The sequence below is a fragment of the Alosa pseudoharengus genome, unplaced genomic scaffold, assembly GCF_046254945.1.
Source record: "Alosa pseudoharengus isolate Yale_2024_CS ecotype anadromous, Long Island Sound unplaced genomic scaffold, YU_APseudo_1.1 YU_APseudo_1.1_scf_11, whole genome shotgun sequence".
Lineage (NCBI taxonomy): Eukaryota > Metazoa > Chordata > Actinopteri > Clupeiformes > Clupeidae > Alosa > Alosa pseudoharengus.
The window spans coordinates 18,993,656-19,020,515 of record NW_027468576.1 but is presented as its reverse complement, the minus strand read 5'-3'; the positions used below and the strand labels follow the sequence as shown (position 1 = coordinate 19,020,515).

Genomic DNA, 26,860 nt, shown 5'->3' with positions numbered 1-26,860 from the left:
AGCTCAGAGAGCAGAGAAATCAGGCAACATTGGCAGCGGGTGCATATGCGATCCTATCGTGTGCCAGGGTGCCTGTGGGTGATGTCTGTGAGCTGTGCCACCCAACTGTGGCGCCTCCATCTGCTCCAGGAGTGCCCATCCCAGCCCACTCCAGCACGGTCACTCCCATCACGGCCTAGTGTCAGACCCAGAGGATGCAGGGCCAAGTCAGGCAGATGATGCTGGGCATTGTTACCCATGACAACCACAAGCACCTGCACCTCAGTCTCAAGTACACTCAAGTACTCAAGTACAGTGCTTACTACTATATTTATAGGCAGTGTTGTAGTACTCGAGTCCGAGACTCGAACTCGAGTCCAAGTCATTAGCTAAATTTAGAGACTCGTGACTTGACTTGGACTTGAGCACTGATGACTCGAACTTGGACTCGGACTCGTGCATTCGCACTCGCGATGACTCGTCGAGGACTCGACTTTTTTTTGTAATATATCATAAGGCTATAATTGTAGTATGTCATTAGGCTATAATTTGCTATATGATTTTAATATCTAAATTGTTCGTAATACTAATTTTAGTTCAAGGGAATGTTAGGCTACTGCTTCGTGTCGTAGGCTACATCGCAAGTCACATCATGTTCACATGCAAAGCAAACTAACGTTAACTTTAACACCAAAATGCCTGGAGATATGGCCGCCGCTATTTCAATGTAGTAGGCTATTGCCAGGCAATATTAGTTCTCATACATGACATAACATTACCTAAGATTAGCCTAGGCTAAACAACACACACTGCTGCTGGATAGCTGATCATCGTGACTTGGTGAACAGTGTTTTCCCTGACTGACACGAGAAGCGAGGTTCCATTCATTCATTTTCATTCGGGGCGTGCCCAGCTGTGCTTCTGTCTGTTAATTTGCAGCAGGCTATTATCGGATGAAAGAAAAATAAACTAAACGTTTTCCCTATCAAGATGTAGCATACTTCTTAATTTTGGTGTCATAAAATATAGAAGCATAACATTAAATTGCCTAGTAGAGTGTCCATGTAGTGTCAATGTAGGCCTACGTGTCTGCGCAAGTTATACTGACAAACTGAACCTCTCGTGGGTAGGCCAGAAACAACTATATTTAAAACCACATGAACTGGATTACTGTTACTGTTCAAACGAGCGATTTGATAGCCTAATCCAGTGCACGAAAAAAAAGGAAATAGCAACGTGTTCTATTTCTAACAGGTGAATATCGTAGCAAATAGTATGGCGATGGCAGCTTAAAAAAACATTTATTTCACTCATCTCGCTGAAATGAACGTGGCCTGTTGCACAAATATATTAATTAGGCAGATGATCTACATCTTCGTTAACCTAAAGCTAGTTTTCATCTCTATTGTTGACGTGAAATATGTCTCCATAGTGTCAGTGAAGAGATAACATAATTATGCAGTTGCCGGTAGCAGTGTTCACGTCACGGGAGTCAGAAAGAAGCTACCAAGACGGGCCCTGCTCCTGTCCCTCCCAAACTGCGCTAAAATTGTGTAGGCTATTTAACAGCCAGAATTTAAAAAAATGCCCTTTTATGATCCACACTACCTCTTACAAAATAGGCCTACTCCAACGTTCATCTAGCTCTTGTGAAGTATGAACTTCTACAACACTGCCTATACAATTGTCAGCAGTCAGCATAATGTGACTTAATGGCCTGTGTGATTGGGATGTGGATTGCTCTACATCGCCTATAGGCCTATAGGCTATGGTATAGCTATGGTATGGTATTCTCTCCGATATAATAAATACAACACATTGGGTTTGGCAAGAAATTTGGCAATACTACTTTCACACAAGTGATGGCACCCTGCTTTTAAGGATTTCATCTGCAATGGAAAAAAATGGAACGACATGTAGGCTATGCTTACTTTAGTGCTGGACTTGGACTCGACTTGATCAATGGGGACTCGACTCGGACTCGACGTGGATCGATCAATAGTGACTCGACTCGGACTTGACTCGGATGAGTAGTGGACTCGACTCGGACTTGACTTGGAATTTTTTTTTAATGACTTGGACTTGACTCGGACTTGAACACTGAGGACTCGAACCTGGACTCGGACTCGAGGCATAGTGACTTGACTACAACACTGTTTATAGGTATGTAGTTACTTATGCTGGCTCAGTGTCTGATGGATTGATGCTTGTATTTAGTGGTGGGAGATGTTAGCGTGGCCGCGCCCACCTAGTATCTCTACTCATTTTCTGTCTGGTGAAATCGGAGAAGGTGGATGTTGCCCTTGAGTTGAAATTGAAATGATACCAGAGAGAGGAGCTGCGAACAAATGACATGTCTTTAGAAGTAGTTGTGACCATTTGGATTCCGTATCAAAGAAAAGGGATTGTGGGAAATGTAGTCTGCCATACAGCTGCGGCTGTGCTCCTTCGCAGTGTCTCACTGCATAAATACAGATATCTGGACCAGCTATCTGGGTGTGGCCTGAGACACACGACAGGCCCCTCTATCTGCTCTGGACACTGCTCCTGTTACTCCCGGTTTCCCAGGGAACCGCCACTCCTGTTACCATGGCGGCGGGCGTGTGTGCAGCAGTCAAGGTCACCAACCTCTGGAGAGGTGTATTGCCTCAAACCCACAACACAGCGATATATGATCCGGCTGGAGACAGAAGGCCTATAGGTTACTGCACAGTGATACTCACACAGATGCGCGTGCTTACAGCTGGCGTCCTCTTATTTAACCAGACGAAGCGATCAATCAGTACCGTTTAAAGCATTGTCTGGACCCTGGAGATTGGGGAGTACAAGGCAATAAATTTGGACCTGTGCGTCAGCTGTGTAGCGGAGGGATTTATGACGCTGTTGTGGCGGGCTGATTGAATTAAAGTTCCTCACTTACGTAAATCAGCGGCAGGTGGTTTGGTTTTAATTTCCAGACCCTTCTTTTCAATCACCGGCGGATCAATGGAATTACAATAAAACCTCTCCATCCACTCAGACCTGATCCGCCAACTCTCTATGTGTCCTGAGAGCTGACGAGCATGTCATCCGTTCAGCCCGCCACTGTCCATCAGACCAGAACATACGTCCACCCACGCAGTTTCACACACACACACACACACACACACACACACACACAGACACACACAGACATGTATCTAATATCACATGCACATGCAGATACACACTCATATAAATGAACTATGGTAACAGGCATACACACTCCTCTCCCCATATATCCCTGTGTCCCTCTCTCTCACATATTCATATAAAAAACCCTGTTATGCAAGTACGCTGTCATATGCACATGCACAGACAGGTATCATATTCTCTCTGTCACACACAATGTAAACAGCAACATAGTCACACAGTATCGCTCTCTCTCTCCCTCTCTCTCTCTCTCTCTCTCTCACACACACACAGAGACAGCTAGACATTGCCACAGGAAATCTCTCTTCCTTAACTGCTAATTAGAACCTCCTCTCCTCCTTATTCATTTATTCCATTACTGGAGCCATCGCAGTGGTGCACTGGCCTGTCAGGACACATAAGGCTAATGAGAAGCACACGTCCCCTGATGCCCCCACGGGCCCCCGCATCACCGCCACACTTAACCCCGCTAAAGACACAACACATTCCGAGCAGCATCCTCTGCTCAGCCCTGGCCCCATCCTGGTTGGCTCTGCCCCCTACAGCCTCCTCCATCTCTCCTCGCGGCGGCAGCCGCAGTAGCCCCCACTGTGCTCCTGTTGTGTGTGACTGTCTGCCCTGAGGTCTGCCACACATCATCAGGCCTCCACCTGGCTGGAAGCCCTTTATTAGCACTAGCGCTAGTTTAGCCTAGCGCTACGGCTAGCCCTGATTAAATGTCCAGCCCCGGAGGTCTTCCTGCTCTGTGGCGGGGGTCGTGAGAGCACTGAAGTCCACAGCAGTAACAATATTACTGGAACCATGTATTATCATGTATTACTGGGACACTCTCAAACACTAGCCAGCCAGCTAGCGCGCCTTGTAAAATGGATTATACAGCAATATGCACTCTCTTAAGGGGACGGGACATGCAGTATAATGCAAATACAACGTGTTCCTGTGATCCTTTTACAGTTTGTTAGCATAACTCTGCATGGGGCCCCTACTGTGCGACTGTGTGTACACCAGCTGAACATAGTAGCGCTCAAGGCTAAATGAGCGGTGATGGAACAGATAATAAACGAAAAGTCACGCACATCCTAAAGTCTGCCAATGAAGATGGGTAGGCTACTGGTTCACACATGTATAAGAATGTTAAATTACTGTATGGAATAAATATCATAACAAGCAAAAAAATATTTAAATGGAAGCCATGTTGTGTGAGCGGTTCATTCCGTACTTCAATAAAATATTTGATATATGCTATGCTGCCTGTTCTGAACCTGCAGCCATCTTTATGGACTATGGGATGTGCTTGATTTTTCTCTTTTAATCAATAAAGGATCAAAGTACAGTTAGTATAATTTCTTTGGCTTAGACAGAAAGGACTTCCTCTCTGTTGCTTACGATGGAATGGCTATTGTACCAGATAGATGCTAGATAGATTTTTTCTCCTGCTGATCTCTAATGGTCTTGGATATTCCAGTCAGGAGATTCACTCTATCAGTCACTTTTACTGCTGACAGTGACAGGAGTCATTAAGATGCATGAGCGGGCATAAAGGCATTTGTCAGGACATGACAGGATTCTTGGTTTAACAACATAGGCCCACTGGACTCGGACTCCATACATTGAATGCATAAGTGTGTTCAGTGTAATGAACATAAATATTGTCAGTCAGAAGGGTCCCTTGAGGAGATGTTGTGCATACTTCCACTGAAATGAAATGTAACTGCTGAACCTACTATAAAATGGGGCCATCGGTAAGCCTAGGAGTGAGAAGAAAAAACACATCACATATGTTTACACAAGACAAAATGCTGTCAGGCACGGCAGCTTTGTGAAAGCCTCAGTGAGCAGTTATTTCAGATAAGTCGCGGCGCAGTGGCGCGACAGCAACAGCAGTGGCTGTGCGTGCAGACGGAGATGGCTATCTATCTAGCGAGCAATCTTATTTATTGATACTGCTAGCTGGACGCATAGATGCATCACAAGAGTGGTTTTGAGGTGGTCTGGTGTTTAGGTGGAGGACGAGGGAGAAGAGCTGAACTGAGGAGAGAAATGCTTAAAAACACACACACACACACACACACAGGCATTACATTTTTCTCTGTGTTCCCGAGGTGCACTGTGTTTGTTAATAATGTGGAAGGTGGGAAGATGGCACGGCTTCACGCTCCACACAAACGACTTATAGGAGCCTCGCTTTATAGGAGGGGCCTCAGTAAAAAAAACACAATGGACTCCTTCAATGTGTGTATTTTTGTGTGTGTATGCCTGTGTGTGTTTCTGTGTGGATATGTGTGTGTGTGTTTGTGTGTGTATATACATGTGTGTGTCTGTGTCTTGTGTGTGTGGACAGTGATTATGCACAGATAATCACATGGGTTAATGCTCACTGAGCCAAACAAAGGGAAAAAGGAAAATGTTTTCCATGTCTGTGTGTTTGTGTTTGTTTGGTGCAGACTGTAGTTATGTAGGCTATTATTTTACTGTGTACATATTTATGTACTCAATGCATGTCTAGTGTGTATTGTGTGTGTGTGTGTGTGTATTGTGTGTGTGTGTGTTTGTGTGTGTGTGAATTGTGTATGTGTGTGTTTTTTGTCTTGGTTGATGCTTCCCCTACGAAACACACACAGGCCGCACCCAGCATGCTGATGGGCAACGGTAGAGTGCTTCACTCTGCCCCCCACTGTCTTCCAAGGCGAGGGCCCGACTGCTACCAACCTGAGCCTGACAGACAAGGACATCACCGCTCTGCACCTCCACCCCCACCATCCCTCCAACACACACACACACACACACACACACACACACACACACACACACACAGCTCACACCCACCTCTTCGTCATCCTCAGATTAGCTCTGTCCTTCCCAGCCTTGTTTCCATGACTTCCCTCTCCGTCCCCCAACTTCACCGTGTCCCCATTGGAAAGCAATCATAAGCTGCGCTCACTTATCTGCTTATTCTGCTCAAGCCACCGCAGCCTGTTGCGCTGCCACACTGAATACCAATGGCGGTCTCCCCAAATAGCCCTCCTCCCGGACGTGATGTGGGGTGGGATGTGGGGGTGGATGCGGGACGTCGATAAGGAGCCTCTCCAGGCCTCCGTGGCATTGTTCCTCCTCGGCTGGAGATGGAGAACGGTGTGTGTGTGTGTGTGAGAACAGCTGTTTTGGGAGGGAGGTGACATCAGTGGCGTTGGCACAAGTGGATTGGCTGGTCTGACACAGCTTCCTTTTTAAGGCTGATGAGGGCAGAGCGTTTATGATGAATCCAGCACGAGGTGTTAGGGGGGCTGGGGCTGTATACACATACACACACACACACACACACACACACACACACACACACACACACACACACACACACACACACACACACATATCTAACACATCTTTTTTCTGAAGGAGAACAGACTTAATGGCTCCTCGTCAGTGAGTTGTCTGAAGTGTTCTCTCCACAGAGCCAAAAATCCTGTGATGTGATGATTAGACCCTCTCTTGAGCTTGGCTAAGAATTCATCGCTGCCTATTCATAATACCCCCCCCCTCTCTCTCTCTCTCTCTTTTACTCCCTCTCTGTCTGGCTGTTTCTCTCTCACCTATTTCTTATTCTATCTCTCTTTCTCCTCCATCTCTCTCTCTCTCCATCTCCTCTCTTGGCTTTCTCCCCCCTCTCTTCCTCTCTCTCTCTCCCTCCCTCCTGCAGAATGACTCGTGGAGCGAGCTCTACTCCTTCGCTCTGTTTAAGGCCATGAGTCACATGTTGTGCATTGGCTATGGCCGCCAGGCCCCGGAGAGTATGTCTGATATCTGGCTGACCATGCTCAGCATGATCGTGGGCGCCACCTGCTACGCCATGTTCATCGGCCACGCCACCGCCCTCATCCAGTCCCTGGATTCCTCGCGCCGCCAGTACCAGGAAAAGGTGAGTGTGTGTGTGTTTCTGTGTGTGTGTGTGCTCAGCATGATTGTAGGTGCCACCTGCTACACCATGTGCCTTTGCCATGCCGCGGCCTGCGTTACCTTGCGTTACGCTTACCTGAGGTAAGCAATGCACAGTGGCACAGCCTACTGGCAACGAGGCCTTTTAGTGTGTGTGTGCACGTGCGTGTGCGTTGCCATGTGCGTGCGTGTGCAATTATTTGTGTGTCTGTATATGTGAGCATCCATATGTATGTACATCCATATGTGTGTGTGTGTGTGTATGCGGCGACGGGCCGCTGATCGTTTATTGGAGATGAAACGTCCAGACGAGACAGCTCTGGGTTTGATCCCACTGGGAGGGCCGCTGCTACATCTGGGCGCCACAACACACTGTTGTGCCCTTGCGCCGTACGCCATAAGCACCACCTACTTAGGTAATTGCTGGGTCTTTGTTCCCTAATTGCAGCATCTGGCTCATGTTTACATCGGTAACAGCGGTGCTGCGAGGCCCAGCCCTGTCATATACCATTTGGCTGATCCTCAAAAACCCCTTTATAGTTTCATCTCCCTCTCTCTCTCAGTGTCTCTCTCTCTTTCTCAATCTCTCCCTCTTTCTCTCCTCTAGAGATTCTCTGTTGCCTTTTTTCCCTGGTAAGATAGTGAGACAGAAAGAGAGAGTGAGAGAGAGAGAGAGAAAGAGAGGGATAATCATCTCATTTCCTAGGTCACAGTATGACCTCAGAGAAAAGCGTGTCAAAAGCGTGATTGCATTTTGTGTTGGGCTAACGCTCTCTCTCATGACTAAGTGAAAAGAGTAGTGTCTGCTAATATTATCCGGGTCCTGGAGGCGCTTTATCACTTCACATCACAGAGGAGACAGTGACTGAAACCCCAGATGTTCGGCAGACAGAGAGTCCAGCGCTCCTTTTTTGTTGTAGCTACGTCAGACGCTAGTGATGGCGTAATAGCAGGCAGCTAGGGAACGTCAGGCATGTTTGTGTGTGTGTGTGTGTGTTTGTGTGTGTGTGTGTGTGTGTGTGTGTGTGTGTGTGTGTGTGTGTGTGTTTGACCAGGCTTGTTTACACAAAATGAGGCATCCATAGTCCTAGTTCCAGGCAGGTTTCAGGAGCTCGTGATGAGGCGACGGCAGCAGCAGCAGCACTGGAGGAGGTGGGTCCAGATGGCGGTGGGGCGGGGAGGCCCCCCCCTGACCCCGCCAGGAGACGAGAGGAGCGCCGTAACGAGACACTCCTGTCCTGTCCTCTGTCAGTTCGACCGCCACAGTGACACACAGACCCCCCCCCCCCCCCGTCCACCTCCATCCCACATCTCTCTCTACCTCCATCCGATATCTCTCTCTCCTCCACTCCCGCCACTCATCTCTCTGATCGTCTCCCCCTCTCTTGTGCTCCACTTTTTGATCGGGCCCTGAAATAATGATGTAACGCCACACACAGAAACCAAAGGGCCTGTCACGAGCGCTCGTCACGCTGGCCCCAGGGAGCCAGCTGCTTCTCGTTATTAATCACCGAGAGCCGAGTCGGGCATCGCAGAACATCGCCGCGGGCGGCACACACCGACGGGGCCGCATCTGACATCAGCGATAATGGCAAGGCAACGCTGACGGTTTTGTAGGCTTTGTCAAATCTGCAAAAGATCCCGACAGATGCGAGGCTTTTTAAAATGGAGGCGCAACAGGAACATTAGACAGGGTTCATCACGGGGCTTTGTTTTTTTACTGAGTGAACACATGCTGATTGTATTCTAAAACATAGATGCCAGAGTTGGGTCAGACCTGTATCCACACCTGTCTGTTATCTTCAAAGAGTAACAGTAGCTCGCTGCTGGCAGCGCTCACCTGTTTTTGGCGATGAACAGCATTGATTTATCAAAATGAACACAGAGCTCTGTCGGGCCCTCTGTGTTCAAAGTGAGAGTGCTGTTGTTTGTTGACACAGCTATCCATCAAAAGACAAACACAAAGACACACACCATCAAAAGACACACACACACACACACACACACACACACACACACACACATAGACACAGAAGCAGGCAGACCCATCAATGCTGGCACACACATCACAAACACACACACACACACACACACACACACACACACACACCTTCTAGATATATTCCTGTGTTCCAATCAAGGTGTTTCTTTAAAGCTTGGATTTGACGCTCCTGGGAGACACTGAGCGCTTGTGAAGGGTGCTGGAGGCTAGGCTGTAAGCTCCAGTTCTCCAGTACAGAGCTGCTGTGCTCAGAGTACTGACGAGAAGGACGGAGGCTGTGTTCTCAGGTCAGTACCGGCAGATGTGACTTTGGCACTTGACACGGTCTGGATACAGTCTGTTGTAACTGTAGTATTGGATGTTATCAAAGACTGACAAGGAAAGAAGCTATTTTCTGTCCTCAAATGTGTCCGCGATTTAACAGTCTTTCCTGTATTCTGTATGAGAATGTTCTAGTGCTACTTTGAACCCTCTATTCCCAAGCTGTCAGCTTGGTTTATACTGTTTCCAGCATACTCCACACGTTTTCTCTTGTACATTTAGTTCAAAGTCCTTCATGGTAGTCTTCAGATATATATTGCATTATGCAGTAGGTCGGTCTCTGTGAGACTAGTCGTTTCAGTATCTACTGTATGTAATGAGACCGCAGCCATTCTTCCCATGTGTTGTCCTTCCAGAGGTGATGGAGGCTTTGTCTCCCCCTCGCAGGCGCCTGGCCCTCCCTGACAGTTGACACTCCCTGCTCCCGGAGGGCAAAATGGACAGAGGAAGCGGCTGTTACGTAATGCTACTTCAGCTGCTAGGGGCAATGTTTTTGCTTCCACAATCTCCAGGGCTTTGGTAGCTTCCATTTGCTCCACAGGGAACTATTAATCTAAGTTAGCCACAACAACAGCTAGCTTTGTAATTAATGATAGCATTGCGAATGATTGAATGGAAATTTCCATTTTACGTCTTAAAAGAGTTGGTTTGACTTGTAAAGTAAGTTTACAATCATAGCAAAGAGCACCTGCTTTCGAGACACATATCAGTGACGAAGCACTTCTGACCACCAACCTTTTTTGGTATTTGAGGAAATTTCCATTTGCTTGAACTATAATTAAGTCTGCCCTGACTTGATTAAAACCAACCAGCTTATTGTGGAAAGCAAATATTTTCAACAATATTTGGAGCTACCTCAGTAGAACTGAGATACTGGTGGGCAGATGACAAAATGGGCCCTTTTGTCTTGTGACAAGGACCTTTGTGTTTATGGCAGCATGACAGAGTGTATATTTGTCCCCTAACAGATTCCTGTGATACGTGAGGCTGCAGTCACTGACAATTTAACGCAGGCCCACCCTGACCTGCCAGGCAAATAGCCATGACAGCCGTGTATCAACCCACGTAGCCTAAGGAGGACCAGTTTCTGGTGCCATAAAAAGCCTGTATGAGCCTCATAAGTCTTGAGCCCACTAGTCGAGGGTAACAGATTGGATTTCCCAAATGCAATGAAAGTAATAGTTTTATGTAACCGCCTCAAGGATATAGACCTTGCTCAATATGTCTTACTTCACTGAGCTTATGGATCACTGAGGATGGACAGTGCATAATTGAATTGCTAAGCAGATGATCCATATTTACCCTCTATGTCACGGGCCTGTCATTGAGCAGCCAGGGTGGATGCACAGAGCAGAGATTACGGCTCAAAGTGACCTCTGATCAGGGCTGTCTGCATTAGTTGATTTCATATAAATGTTTTTTGTTGTTTTCTTAAACCCATATCGATAGCATTAGGTGTTGCGTAATGGCTGTCTGTGTTTGGTTTCGGTTTGGAATTCTAATGAGTAAGGAGCTCATGCTTTTATTGATGTCATTGCAGAGTCTGTATAGCTCCTTTGTGAATAGTTACACACAAGTGATAAGCGTGGCCTACAGGTATTGCACTTATCTTTCTAGGTATTTCTCACAAAAGCATTGAATGGGCACAGAGAATCCCCGATGACACTCATTCTAGTTTACATTTAATCCCATCCTTATAAAAAAAGCTAACTCTTTCCCCTCAGGGCACTGTCTACACATACCGTATGTGTGTATGCTTTGGTCGGACTGCGGCATTGATGGTGTGCACGTCCTCGGCCCACTCCTCGTGGCTCTGGGCAGCATTGTGTCACGGCAGAGAGATAGAGCAGCAGGCTGGCAGTGGGGAGAAGCCAAAGCAAAGTCCTTTCAGGACCACATATCATCTCTGGCCATAGCAACAAAAGAACCAGCACATGTACTGTATCTCATCATTAGTGACCAGCATTGCCACGTGCATCAACAACAGCTTTTTTCTTAATTGGTGATTTTTGCACATCTATACGTGCTCTATTCTTAGCAGTCTATTTTTAAAAGTGCTTTGCATCTACAGTATATGGGTTGTATTTTTAACAGGCTTTTTGCGTAAATATGTGTCTATTGCATATTGACCAATAAGCACAGAGCAAGAAGTAGAGCAGAAAGCTCAGTGCATAAAGCCCTGTGAGTATTGTGTGCTTACTGTTTCTGTTGTCCATAGAAGAATGCTTGGCACATGGTCTTGGAAAACAGCATGCATGCCTGAAACAGGGCAGAATAAAGTGAACAGAAAAATATCTGTGGTCCCTCCTGAGACCCGACACTCACATGACACTCACAAAACACAACCAGGGCTGTCAGTGTGTATTTTTATGTTGTGGCATGGGGATATGTGTACTTGTGAAGCACAACAATTAAAAATAAGAAAAAATGAAAGAAGAAATAAGAAGCCAAATGGATATACAGCGACGTGTGTTAACTGTATTGTCATAGGAATTTGCACATATTGGTTCCGATGAGATGAGGATGGGCTTGACCGTGGGAGAAGTGACATGCCAAACATGGAGTGTTGTCAGAGAGTGTTATGAAGTGTAAATAAATAAATTGAGTAAGCTTCTGTTGTGGCGTCTATTCCCTACTCTCTTTGTCAGTCACACGACAGGGTTATCTCAAGGGACTCAGCTGCGAGCGTAAAGTGGGCAAGGCCAGCTTGATGGGCGAAGAGAGAGAGGAGCTCAGAGATCAGTTCTTGTTCATTTGACATGGCTTCATGTAAGTGTCATCTCGGATATACTATGTCGGCCCCTCCAAACGTCTGGTGGGCACATCCGGTCTCTGGCTTATAAAGGCCTTGGGTTATGGGGGGGGAGGGGGTTTCCATGAAGCGGACTTGATTTCAGTTAAATGTGAGTCTCTGTTTTCCATCTGTGAGGATGACACAACTGCATTATCCTTCAGAGAGAAAGCCAGAGAGAAACAAGGAGCAATGTGAAGCAGAGAGAGGTTGTACAAATAAAGCCTCTCGAAAGGTTCACAAAGCCACTAGTAATTAATTAAGATTAAATTAAATTCAGATCTGGATCTGCTTATGTGGAACTGGGGGTTCGGTTAAATTGGTTTTAATGAGGATTTTAATTTGCAGGCAATCATTTGTTCTCCCTCTCCCTCCTGTGTTTGTGAGTGGCATATTGCCTACATTGGTCCTAGGTGCCATGTACTTTCCTTTATGCACACTAGATTAACATTACTCATTTTAGTGGAGTTGTAGCTCTGGTGTAGTAGTAGTATCATCAAGGGGATCTGATTACATTACAAAAGCAATCCAATCTAGAGATAATAATTTAACCGTACACCTACAGGAGCATAAATCTCATAAAACTCATTAAATACTGTAAGAGAACGCTTGATTGCGTCGGACAGAAAATGTTTACGCTATGCTTTATGTCAGGCCCTTGAGTATACATATATGTTCATTAATATTGAATCATGTTTTTCTCTGAGATGATTCGTTAGGGCGAGGGCATGATACAGGCTGTAAACACAGGGCATGTGTATTTGCAACCGTGCTGCATGTGTTGTTGTAACGTAGCCGGACCACACATCATCCCTTTCATTTTGACTTGCGACGTTGTTTACCTCGACATGTTCCCCCATAGCGTGATGAAAGGCCTTGTAGTAAAATTACCAGGATTTATGGAAGGGAGATTGCCTCGATGGCACCTTCCTCCCAGTGTCTGGTTCCAGGCTCTTTAATAAACAGACAGCACGCTCACAGCCCTGCTGGGAACAGAGAGGAAAACACGCCAACCTGGGCCAAGGGATAAAAGGAAAGCTGCTTTTCTTCCCACACCTAGCCTGGGAGCTGTTGCCCAGGTTTTCCCCCCAGTGATTGACAGCAGCTGTCTGTCTTTCTGTCTGTCTGTCTATCTGTCTGTCAGAGCCAGTCCTCATGAGCAAACGCTTTGATTTATAATATCAACACCATATGGCACAAGGGGGCTTTTGGTCCACATCTGAGCGGTTCATCCATAATCTGGTCACATTAATGAATCCATATTGCTGAGCTCTCTCCTGTTGTGTTCACCACAGGGCCAGATAATGACCCCCACCTCTTGCGGATGAGTGATTCATTTTCTAAGCGTGTAAGTCAAGGGTCATTGGCGTCCCGCGAAGTGCTCTGAAGAATGGCCGCCAAGCACGGCGCTGCTCATTTGACCTGACGGCGCACAGATTAGGCCTCTCCTTTACCGCGGGCTTTGTGCCGCTGTGAGTGTGTGTTGCCCCAATCACAGTCACGCTCTCTTCCATGTCTTTTCATCTCACAAATGGCACTTCTGCCACCAAATGAAAGAGCCGACAGTTCTCGAGAGGCCTTTATTATTATGTAGCGGCCGGCTGGAATGGGTAGGTAGATGAATGCACGCCGTCTGGCCTTATCTGTTGTAGAGTGAGCTGATATCTAGAATCTCATGTCCACGGGTTGTTGCTGAGCAATGACCCAGCTCCTTCAGTACAGCAAGATGGCTTGAGAGGATTTTTTGTGTCGACTGATTTCAGAATTTCATCATATCACAGAGACCTTAACTATACATACAGAGGAGGTGTCTTGAACTGATTTAACCTCAGACTTCTCCCTGCTTTGAGATCAAATAATGTCAGTGTGCATAAGAATCTTTACAGAGTATACAAAGAAAGAAGCATGAGCCTCAGGATCCTGTGATTGTAGATAATGGTTGGTATAGAAGATGACTGTTACTGTGGACCATTTGTCAGTGAGGTAGATACTTTTTTGGTAGGTAGTTGTTTGTTTGATGTTAGTTGCCAGAAATGGCTGATAGTGGGCCCCTTTCGTTGGCGGTAGCCACTGGACTGACCACTGACAACTAACCCCCCCCCACACACACACACACACACACACATACACACACACCCACACACCCAGCAGGAGTGTTCTGTGCTTGTGCTGCATCGATGAGTCATAAACTGGAGCCTATTAGCAGGCAGATCCACATCCTCTCAAGCCCACTGGAGACAGCTTCGGCTTGCGCAACATTCCTCCAGAGCTCCAGGGTGGGGGTCTGCAGGACAGGGTATGAGTGGGGGGGGTGGAGGGTGTTCACGGAAAAAAACATTATTCAGTCGGTATGAGTCATGACACCCAAGTCCTTCAGGCAACTCTGATGAGCCTTTGACATGCAATTATTTATTTAGCCGCTGATCGTGAGGTTGCATCTCCTACCTCCAGCGCCGCCTTGTTTGAATTCAGCGGCGGCGGGTTCCGCTCATTTATCTCCAGACTGCATGAGACAAAAAATGACCCGCCGCTGTGAAAACACCTTAATTGAAAGGTTGAATCAATAACCTTAGTTTATCTTCAAGAAGCCCAGTTTTACAAAACTCAGCATTAATCGACGTGACGCGGCACGACATGGTGATAAAAGCAGAAACCAAACAGACAGAAGTGGAGGAGCTCCTCAATCATTCACTCCTGACAGTGTTTACTAAGCCTCATGTAGCTCTTCTCAGCCCAAGTCTTCCACTACAAATAGCTCACTTTGATGTCTCTTAAAATAGCCACAAATGACGAAGTAATACAAGGCTTTCGTATTAATTATTTATTCCACATGTATGCATCTGTAGGTATTTGTCATAGCAAAGTTACATCTTTCCCCCTTTAAGCATGAGTGAGTAACACTGAAAACAGTCTGTGTGTGCTGTAACAGACAAAAATGGCTTTTTGTTGTTGTGGCAGTTGAGCTTGTGTTTTTGATGCACGCTGCATCATTCTGCAGCAGAGCCAAGAGGAAACGCTTCTGGTTTTATAGTCATGTCATGCCGTTTTCACATCTTCACATTTTTCATCTTCTGTTTGGGTCGATATTGTACTTTTATTTGTTAATGTCCTCCACCATTCTCATCTCAAGTGTTGTTTCAGGCCTTTGTTGAGAGAATGAAATTCAAGTATTGGAGGTGACAGTGATTCTGTACACATCTGTCCTGTCATTAAAACATCAAAACTTTTGCAATCTGTTTTTGTACCCCTCTCTATGTTTTCCCTCTAGTACAAGCAAGTAGAGCAGTACATGTCCTTCCATAAACTGCCGGCGGACTTTCGGCAGAAAATCCATGATTACTATGAGCACAGATACCAGGGGAAGATGTTTGATGAAGAAAGCATTTTAGAGGAGCTCAATGAGCCACTGCGAGAGGTAAAACCGTATTACTTATTGCAGTCTTATTGCAGTCTTCCGTCTAGTACTATAATACAGAAATGAAATTATTCTGTAAATTACTGTTTGCTATTGTGTCTGTAAATTACAACTCATTTTAGACCTTCATCAAATGGTTGTTTAACTTATTATTTTGGCACCCTGTGAGTCAACAAAGCTTTGTTTGATATCAATGTTTATGTTTGTTTGACATCATTATTTGATTTGAAATACCTTCAGGAAGTTCAATTCAATCATCATTGTAATTATCAAAGGAAACCACTGACATCAATTATGGAACACTAATAACACTAATATTTTACCACCCTCTCTCATTACCTGCCAAAAAACCCTCTCTACCTTTGCTTAACTCCTCTCTCAGGAAATTGTCAACTTTAACTGTCGCAAGCTAGTAGCTTCCATGCCTCTGTTTGCCAATGCTGACCCCAACTTTGTGACTGCTATGCTGACCAAGCTGCGCTTCGAGGTCTTCCAGCCCGGAGACTACATCGTCCGCGAGGGCACCATTGGCAAGAAGATGTACTTCATTCAGCACGGGGTGGTGAGCGTCATCACCAAAGGGACTATGGGCATGAAGCTCTCCGACGGCTCCTACTTTGGAGGTAGAGTTCAGACCCTAACCCTAACCCTAAATCAGTCTCCTCATGGTCGGTCATGGGGAGACTTAACATAACTTTAATTTGTGAAGAGCCCTAAAATGCGTAATTTTGGTGTTTTTTTGAGCATGCACAACATGTCTTTACTTTACTTTATAACAACTATTCGAAGCCTAAGCAATGTTAGCCCCTTAGTGATGTTAGAAAGTCTTTGCCAGTGTGTTTAAAATAACTGTCAGGCAGTGGTGTCCATCTCTTTGGAGGTTCCTAGATTTTTAATACGTTCAAATCCTGTTGAACCTTTTGTCACAGATCACAGAGCTCAGACATTCCTCTATCGGAGCATTGATTTTCATTTTAGATGCCAGAGGGCTGCCAGGGCTGTATAGCTATAGTAGTATAGCTTTGCCAGGAAATTCTCCCTCAGAGGCTTCAGCCCTCCTTTCAACAGTGAACTTGTGAGCCGGAACCAGCCAACCCGAACCATATTCATCTAAATTCATGGTGCGGTTCTGCCCGTGCAGGTCTCTTCTCCATCTCTAGTGGCTCTTGTCCCACTTTCAGATGGCCCTCAAGAGCATGTGAGCAGAGACCCTGCGATGTTGACCCAGAAAATGGCTGCCATCCCAGTTTCCCCTTCCTCTCTCTCCTCCCAGTCTCTTCAGGCGAGGTCTAAAGGCTTGATTCCTCGCCCCCATTTTTACCTCCCACAGTAGACCAATAGAGCTTAGTGGTATTGCGAAATGTGCCAGCTGCCAACGGGCAGAGCAGAAGAGGAAGAATGCACCACAGGCTGAACATGTGGTCAATTAATAACAGCTAATTAGTGGAGCAGAACGACCAAGACAGCGCAATTTGTAACGTCAACTGTGGAATTCTCTAGTCAAACTCATTGTGTCAGGAAGAGGTAGTCATCCCTTTTTTCTCACTGTAGGCTACAAAAGACCAGTTGTTTAAACAATGTCAGACCCCCCACCCCCGCCACCAACTTTTAATCTAACCAACTAACCAACACAAACATATACACACACACACACACACACACACACACACACACACACACACACACACACACACACACACACACGCGCGCACACAAGCTTCGCAGAGCACATCGCAATATGGCTACACTTGTCTTAATAGGATCGGAATGGTAGGTAAGACAGGCTTTGAAAGGTGGTGATTGATTGATGAATGTATAGATGTATGGATTAAGGAATGCTTTGGAAATGGAACACCTAATAGGCTGGAGGATTTTTTTTCCATCCTGTGACGTGACTTGAGAGCGCTTTGTTGTCAGGGAAAAGCATTGGGGCAAGCGTTGGGGTTAAGTCACGATGACACGCCAGCAGGCAGGCTTTCTGCGCCAGGAAGGGAGGCCATTAATCTTGCCGAGTGTAAATCCCTCATCAGATATTTGTGGCTGCTCAAGACACCCAAGGACAGAAGCCTCATATTGCCTTCTGACTGAAATGCCAATCTTGAGCTTCTGAGTGAAAATTACCCATGACATTATCTCAAACGTAGCAATAACTAGACGCCGTTAAACACACGCAACTTGAAGGTTGCAGTGCAGATCTGACAGGAGCCCACGATTACAGTTTTTCAGTCACTGCACTTTTCATCTATGACTGTCTCTATTGCATTCGCCAGTGCAGAAGTGTTTTTTTTTTTTGAATGAATGAATGAAGGTGAAAAGTAATTGATCAGCCTTGTGATTGTAATCAGTGATATTACTTGCTTCATAAGGAATCGGGGTGGTATGCAATTGTTCCATTGATGATTTGAGAAATATACAAAAGGGACTGAAAAACTGTAAAATGCAAGATGAATGCAATAATTGACTCAGTGTGTGTGTGTGTGTGCTTATCTTATGTTGAACTACTGTGCACTTTAGCAATGTGCAATTTTACTGTGCAGTACCTCTGTGTGACACAGCCTCCATTCCTTTTCATGTGGCTTCTGCACGAGCATGCACAACATGTCTCAGAGAGCGGCAGCTTCTAGCCAAGATTGCCCATTCACTTGACTGCACCTGTTATTTGCCCAGCACCCCAGGCTGTACGTAAGGGTTGCCGGAGAAATTAACATGAGGAGCGCACCCAGACATTTCCGCAAACTCAATAAATGATAAGCTGAAAGTGTCTGACTAAAAGCGGAGGATTAAGACACATACAGTAGGCATTCGCTGAGGGAGATGAGGGGAGTGCCAGGATAAAAGGCAGCACTGGTTACCAAGACAACACTACATCACACAGAAAAGTTCCAACCTCTCTTTGAGTGAACCTCGGCATTGTTTGTAATGATATCTCATCAGTAGTTTGCCTTCATTCTTTCAATTGTCAAATATATCTGATTGGAATGATTCAGTTGTATTGACTGAGACAGTGAAGTGAAAATCCATATCAATGTTCTTGAGTCATTTCAATATCAAATCGCAAGCTCAAGTACTGTAGCCAAGATTTCCCTGTGAGTCCTTAAGTCTAAGTTTAAAACAGAAGATATTTTTCAGTTAATGTGCTGCATTATTACAGCAAAAATAGTTCCTCCTTGACTTTTTAACTCGGGTTATAGTTTTGATTATATTTTTTCCCTTGAGTGCAAAAAACCTGGTGGCTGCTCCAAAAGAAAATGGACCATCATTAGGCGGAGAGAGAGAGAGAGAGAGAGAGAGAGAGAGAGAGAGAGAGAGAGAGCTGTATACACATAACAGCACCATCAGCAGCTTGTGTTTATGCATTTGGCCTTCCAAGGACACGATGTCTAACAAAGCGTGATTCCTGGGGGTAGACTCACAGTAACTAAAATTATACATCATATAACATACAACAGTCTACGAGGGAAAGGGGTCTGGGTCAGTTATTCTGCACATTCTGTCCACTGCACTCTGGGCTGGAAAACTTCTTGTGAGTGGGCCTCACTTTGTGTCTGTTTTCTCTGTCGTCTGTCCCCCACACACACACGCGCGTACGTCCACGCGCGTGTAGAGATTTGTCTGCTGACCCGCGGGAGACGAACGGCGAGTGTCCGTGCCGACACCTACTGCCGCCTCTACTCGCTCTCGGTGGACAACTTCAACGAGGTGCTGGAGGAGTACCCCATGATGAGGCGGGCCTTCGAGACGGTGGCCATCGACCGGCTCAACAGAATAGGTACAGTAGGCCTTACAGTATGAGTGCTATGGTCATCTGACAAGCCTTTAAAGACACAGAAGACAGGTGGCTTTAAACACCATGTTCTATTCTCTACATCTAACTAACTTATGCATTTATTATGTATACAGACCTTACTGTTCTGTAACTGACCCTAGGTAGATGGGTCAGGCCCTTGAGTCGTGGATCTGCTCGAGGTTTCTTCCCACATGTATCTCCAATTCTAGGGAGTTTTTCCTCGCCCCTTACTCATGGGTCTTCTCTTATTCTGTAAAGCGCCATGAGACATGTGTAATGTTTTGGCACTCTATAAGTAAAATTGAATTGAAAATTGAAAAAGAAGTCGTCCCAATATCCTGCGTGGCAAATTACAGCAAAATCTTCAGAAGATGGAGCCAAAAAGAGCTGCATACAAATGTGTGGCTTCGTGCTGCTGTGTTTACACTACGGCACCGCCATGGAGGTCACCTAGAGTGTGGAATGGATGTCATCAGGCAGAGTGTATCATTTGCTAAACAGAGCAACCCCCTCCTACCCACCCTCTCCGCACACACACACACACTTCAGATTCCCTCAAGGTCAGCGCTCCGCTGAGGTCACATGCGGCCGCATAACACGCCAGATGTTTACAAAGGAGCGTGATACATGCATCTGCCACCTGCACACGGTTGCCATGGAAGCCACATTAGATCAATTAATTTCCTGGGTTCCAGGGGAGGGGAGGGGGGCGGGGGCTTCGCTGATGAAGTGTGTGCAGCTTCCGCTCCTCTCATTGTTTGTGTTTGAACCCACAACACAGCAGTCCATGTTCCTGTTTAATAGCCCGCAGATATGAAATGTTTGAGCTAGACAAGGCAGTGCAGCTCAAACAAATGTTTATGTAATAAACTGAATGAAAGGGTGTGTCAGTGTTAATTGGGTTCATATTATCTGAAAAGGTTAGGGTGATAGTAAACCGTAGAGAATAATACTTGACAAGGAAATAACGATTCAAATAGAAATAACCAACTGTAACCAATAACGATTCAATTCCGACATTCTAAAATGTGGTCTTTCTCCTCAGATTGAAATGTAACCGCAGTACTTTTATACTAGAATGAAAGCAAAGTTTTTCTATTTCCTTGTAACTTATTCTACGTCTTGAACAACTAATATGGACCTCTTGGAAGTCCACTTCTTCACCGAGGCAGCCCTAGCCCTAGAGCCCTAGCTAGCTTACTTGAGCTCCATTGTGTCTCTCTGTCCCCATTCAATGCTATTCTGGTGCCATTCTGGATCAGTCACTGACTCACTGTCACTCTGGGTAGTGGACTTCCCCCCCCCAAAAAAAAAAACTTCAAGAAGGACAGAACAATGCAGAGCAAGAGCTGACTGTATTTGTGTGGGTGCGGCGCCTAAATTAAACAATCCCGAAGAGAAATAACGACGGAGTGCAATTTGGCAACGATGAGAAGCGCTGTAGCACAAAATAAAGCATGAACACAAAAAAGTGTAGAGGACTAAATTGAGCATCAATTATGCCCATTATTGATGTGTTGCGGCTAAGCGTTATTGACGCGCTGGAGAGCCGGGGAGATGGCTGTTGGAGATGGTCCTCAGATGTGGCCCCTGCTATCTGCGCGGGGACCCCATGATGAAGGCAATTTCGGCTGCAAATTGCTTTCTGCCAGCAGAGGCTGAGAGGCCGTGAGGCCGTGAGGCGCAGAGGCTGACGGGCCAGAGGCACATGCTCCCCCTCCTCCCCGCCTCACAGCTAATGTGACTCAGCACAAAGCAGCCCACTCAACCTCCCAACCCTAACACCCCCACAGGACACTATGTGTGTGTGTGTGTGTGTGTGTGTGTGTGTGTGTGTGTGTGTGTGTGTGTGTGTGTGTGTGTGTGTGTGTGTGTGTGTGTGTGTGTGTGTAATGGGCGAGATGGGGAGCAGAAGTGTTTTGTGTGGAGTAAGTTGGTGCGGCGGAACAGAAAACAATGGCTCCCAAAAACTGCCCAAACAGCAGCCCATGCGGAAACAGACCCACAGCAGATGTGGCTCTGACCCACTCTCTAGTAAGCCGTTGTCTGTGTGCTAATTATACTCTGGTAAACACAACATAAACAAAGCCTATGCATTCTCACACATGCATACATGTATGTGTGGGAAAGTAAAACATATCTACTCCCATAAATAATGGATTCCTATGCATGAACACAAAGGGGAGTATCCCTGCACCTTTTCATAACTCTGAATGTAAATTTAATCAGGGGCTTCCAGGTGGACAAACCTGTCTGTCCTGATCAAGTGAATTGAGTCTGGCAGAGGAGGAGAGAGTGCTGTTTTATTCAGTTATTTCTTAAAAATTCAACCATGTCTTGTGGTTTAAATATTTGACTTGCAGTAAGGAGACTTGCTTGAATATTACCTGATTTCAAAGTGGCCATGATGTAAGTGATGATGATTCAAACTGTACCACCAAAGAGGTGTACAGAATAGTTACCCAGTTCCAGCAGCAAAATGTTCCTCTTTTCAGACTTTTTGAATGTGATGTATTCTTAAGATGCTGCTCACAAAGTCTGTCTTGTATTGTGAAAGGTCTTCTATTGATTGGATTAACAGTCATTCATTTTTTATTTCTTTTTAATTTACAGGCAAAAAGAACTCGGTCTTAATGCACAAAGTCCAGCACGACCTGAACTCTGGGGTCTTCAACAACCACGAGAACGAAATGATCCAGGAGATCGTGAAGTACGACCGTGAGATGGTCAAGCAGGTGGACCTGCAGCGTCCGCGGGCCATGTCCATGACGTCCTCCCTCCATGGCGGGAGCATGTTCGCCTCGCCCTCCTCCAGCGGCCAGCCCTCGACCGGCTCCGCCATCGCCACGTTGCAGCAGGCCGTGGCCATGAGCTTCTGCCCCCAGATGGCCAGCTCGCTGGTGGGGCCCGGCACGCTGCAGTCCCCCCGCATGGTCAGGCGCTTCCAGGTCCTGCAGAACGTCTCCAGCCCCGTGTCGTCCCTGCCGCTTCAGGCCGGACAAGGGCAGCAGCAGCAGCAGCAGCAGCAGGCCACCAACCCGGCTCTCTCCGGGGGGGCGTTCGCCTCACCCACCCACAGTCCCCTGGCGTCGGCGGGCAGGACTTTCCAGTACAGCTCCAGCCCCGTGGGAGGCGGCGTACTGTCGGGGTCACAGCTCTCGCTGGTCCAGCAGCAGCAACACGCGCCTAGTCCCACGCACCGACCCACTGTCCACCGGCGGAGCACGCACTCCTTACAGGACACCCGGGCGCTGTCTGCCTCACAGCTCTCCCTCCCCCACGACGGCAGCATCGGCGGCGGCGGCGGCATCGGCATCATGGGTCTGGGCATGCAGCCGATGGCGACTGCGGCAGCCCCCAGCCCCCCACAGTCCACGCGGGTCTCCTCCACATCCATAGGCCCTCTGCCACTGGCACAGGCTGGGCTGGCTGGACCCATGGTGTTCAGGAGCACTGTGCCCCAGAGGATGGCGCTGACCCATCAGATGTCGGTGGGGGCCTTCCCGCCGGCCGCCCTGCCCCCACTCAGGCCTGCCCCGTACGAGTCTGGACTGCCCAAGAAAGACTCCATAGTCAGCCTCCCAGAGACGGAACAAATAAGATCAAGGCTATCTTCCAATTTGTGACCTTGAGGAGGGAGACTTTGTAGAACAATGTGTTTTTTTTTTTTAGAATGGGGAGCTTTTCTGACCTACTAATAACTGACCTCCGCCCTTCCACGCCCCACCTCTTTCTCCTGTGACCCATGGACTCCTCTTTGAGAATGTATAAGAATGTGTGCAAGTGAAACTGGAGAATTGCGCAGGAAAGTGGAGACAAGGCCAAGCAGCAACAGTATACCGATTCACACTACTGGTTCACACAAAGTCTGTACAATACAACGCTGGGATGTTTCTGGTTCCACACACACAGGCAAAAACGTAGACGTGGCGTGTCCTTCTCTTGCCCTCCAGTTCGCTTTCTTTGCTGTTTGCTGTAGTCTCCACTTCACTGTATGTACAAGATCTCATAGGTGCAGTTCAACGATGCAAACTTTGCATGAGCTGGGACTAATGAAAAATCAGGGAGCTCTTTCTGTTGACAGTGACCTAAACAGTTTGTGTTTGGGGATTTTCTTGTTTCTCTATAAACTGTAAATCAGATTTAATACGTAACAGTAGCTGGTTTGGAAATGTGTCATGTAGAATCTAGGTACAGTACATGGTTCAACCAAATATGATCAATAATAATCAAACCACAAAAAGGTGTCTTTTCAACTAGTCTCACCCCATTACATTTTCTTCAGACCAAAGGAAGGTGGCGTGTAGTGAGTCTTAAATCAGAACACAATGATGGAGCCAACGTAAATGCATTAAAATAGCCTATAAGACGACTTTAGAAGCCATATGTGTGTGCCATGCATGTGCACCTTTCTTCAAACATTTCTTATTTTTTCTCCTGACACTTTGTGTCAATCTCACACATCAAAAAAGTTTCAAATATATTTCAGATATTTAAAAGATATTTACATCAAATGCTCTCTACAAATAACATTGACTTAAAACACGGCTGAATTCTAATACCAGATGCCAGATTGAGACCCTTCTCGTACAGTGTTCACTCCATGTTGGATCTGAATGAGTTAAGATGCGGATGACTTCCAGTGTGGTGTTAAAAATGGCTATGTGATGTTCTGAATGCTACTCTAAGCAGCTCCTCCAAAGTTGCCAGTCTAGCAACGCTCTCTGCACAAGCTGAAACATCCGAACTCCCCATTTCTCTTTTGACCAAAACAAAGCATCCCTCCCCAAATCCTTAGGGTGTGTGTTGGTATAGGCTTACCACTATTATTACTTTTCCATTTTTTTATTATTTGTATTATTATAATTGCAAATGTGCTATTTGCAAATGGTGCACTGCCAATGATTACCTGTCGTCAGTGGACTGGGACTGTGGCGGAGAGCTTTGGGATCCATCAGAGATGGTGTGGCTTATTATAATCCAGCGCTGTCCCTACCGAACCCCCCTCAGTCCTGCCTCTCTTCATTACCCCTCATGAACTCCCCTGATTGACTCCGCATAAACAGCCTCCTGATTCGCTTTCAGCGCCTCCGCCCCCGTCGCCCTTCGTTATGCCGTCACTTCTCCAAACTCGTATGTCTGTCCTACAAACTTATTTATAGTGAGTATGTCTGTAAGATTGCTTTTGGAATTGATGGGAAAGACTGAGTCTGTGGAAAAGGAGGTTATAATGGCAATAAAATAATAAGATTGTTAGGTTCTTAATATTTGAAAGGGACCCCAGGTGGGCTTGTACTGTATGTCTCATGTGCATCAAATAAATTGCTTTAAGGCTGTTCTGAAGATAGCTATTTCGACAACAGTCAATAAAAAGTGTCAACACACCCCATGCTTTAATTGAGAAAGAGAGAGATATGCATACACTTTTAATAATAAAAGTGGCCATGAATTACAAGTACAAAATATTTTACCATTTTCAATGGTGACCAGGAATCAGATATGTGTGCACAGTAAAGGTTTATTTATCTTCTTGGCTGTGTGAGAAAACAATGTAGTCTTCCCCTCAAATGGGCCGCCGTTAGGAGACAAGCTGCTTTTCCTTCTTGTCTTTGATCTCCTTTCCTTTCCCTTCCTTTTGCCAACTTATATGAAATGTGTGGCCCTTCCTGCAGCAATAACAAGAGGCCCTTCTTAACCCCGGTGATTTCCGGTGCTATGCATTTGTTCCTGGCTCAAAAATACCTGTGCAGTCTCTGTATGGGCTGACGCCTCATTCGGTACAATGGATTTACAGCAGGCTGCTAACGCCTGCCTAACATTGAATTTCTTTACCATGCCCTGCCATGCCAACACATTAGAATGACTATGAATGGATTTATATTCAAAGCCAGGTTGGTTTGTGTCTCATAATATGCAGGAGGGTAAAGGTCACTGAATAATTTATGTTAATAGAGCTTTGCATTGTCTGATCAGATTCAGCGTACGTTCCTAATGTATGGATTACATGAAGCGTAATATGCAAAACATGACAATTATGGGAAAATGCACAAAGAAAATAAACATCTATTATTTACATGTTTCTTATGTAATGAAGTAAGCATATTTATATTGTGCAGACTTGAAAGTGCATTAATGATTTGAAACTAACAAAACAAGTTTAAACTGAAAATAAGTGGAATATGTTTGCAAGAAAACATGACAACAAATATGAGCAGTCTGGCACAGTTTACAGAATGCAGTACATCCAAGATATTTATAGAAAATATATAAAGCATATTTGTACTATTTGAATCTAAAGTGCAAGATAAGACCTTCGCCTGTCCTTCACAATTTCTAGTAACTGCATTTTATTCATAGCGAGAATTCCATTCTTGGCTTAAACATGAATAAATGAACACCTGTTCCCTCAGAGAACAGTTCTAGATAGAACAAACACATTTCTCACATAAATTATGTATAAACTGTTATCTATCAAACCACCTGTAAAATACAAATCATACAATGATTTTGCAAAAACTAAAAGCTTTCCCAAAGGTCTCAGAGACTGCTATGGGTTAATGCTCCTCTTCTTAAGTACATTCTTACTGTGTGTGTGTTATCTCTTTTTAAACTCTTTGTGATTTTGGGGACCTTTTTCCCTGCTTGACACAAACTAAGACCTCAAAACCAACCTCAAAAGTTCCGCTTGTGAAGTTTGAAATGCTCAGAATAAAACTCCATGCATGCCCATATGTTTTGTGAAGGACACTTGTAACTTTATAATGCATTTCTACGTTAATTAAGACCCTAGGATTAAGACAGACACTGATAATTCACAAAAAAACATCTTTCCGTGCTTTAGGGTGATGTGGAATGATGCAGTCTCTCTCAGTGTTGTTTTCCTGTGGCAGGACTAAATTAGTACTACTGATTAAAGATGAGCGTGCAACGTCTGACAAATCAGCTCGAGTGTGGATTAGTAAAGGCCAGAACATAGATTTCATGCTGCCAAGCCTCGCAAATGAAACAGTCAGACACTGCTCGAGGTGACCAATGATCTGAAAATGTGTCTCAGGCAGAACACTACAAATGAATGAAGACCATCCACAGAGGCCCAAGCAGTATAGGGACCTGCAGCATCTCATTATCCCATACCTTTATTATTCAGAACATCTATGGATGTTCTGCCCTATTTCCAGTTCATAATAGGGAATCTAAAAAGCTAGCAAATGCAACTCATATATAATATAATGATGATATAAAACCTGAAATAGACTGCAGATTGACACAGGGCAAAACACTCCATTCTACCTTTGCCTTGTGGTTATCACACCACTAACACAAGCTGCCCAGTGACCAAACAATACCAACAAACTAGTTGGGGTCATTATGAAGAGTCACTGAATGAGATCTCTTAGATCTGTTGTAATTGGATCTCTTATTAATTTGATAAAGCAGTCTTTTTTTTCAATGTTGATTTTG

At 45.6% G+C, this 26,860-nt stretch overlaps 1 protein-coding gene across 1 annotated transcript in view; it reads left to right on the top strand.

The window, feature by feature from the left end:
* Nucleotides 1-23,650, top strand: part of hcn2b (hyperpolarization activated cyclic nucleotide-gated potassium channel 2b) — a 32,826-nt gene extending 9,176 nt beyond the window's left edge. Inside the window, exons 4-8 of the mRNA XM_076278254.1 lie at nt 6,848-7,066; nt 15,466-15,612; nt 15,995-16,235; nt 19,217-19,381; nt 22,013-23,650. Coding sequence (XP_076134369.1) covers nt 6,848-7,066; nt 15,466-15,612; nt 15,995-16,235; nt 19,217-19,381; nt 22,013-23,025 — 1,785 coding nt within the window. The 3' untranslated portion in view covers nt 23,026-23,650. The remainder of the gene's footprint in view (nt 1-6,847; nt 7,067-15,465; nt 15,613-15,994; nt 16,236-19,216; nt 19,382-22,012) is intronic.
* Nucleotides 23,651-26,860: the final 3,210 nt, after the last annotated feature.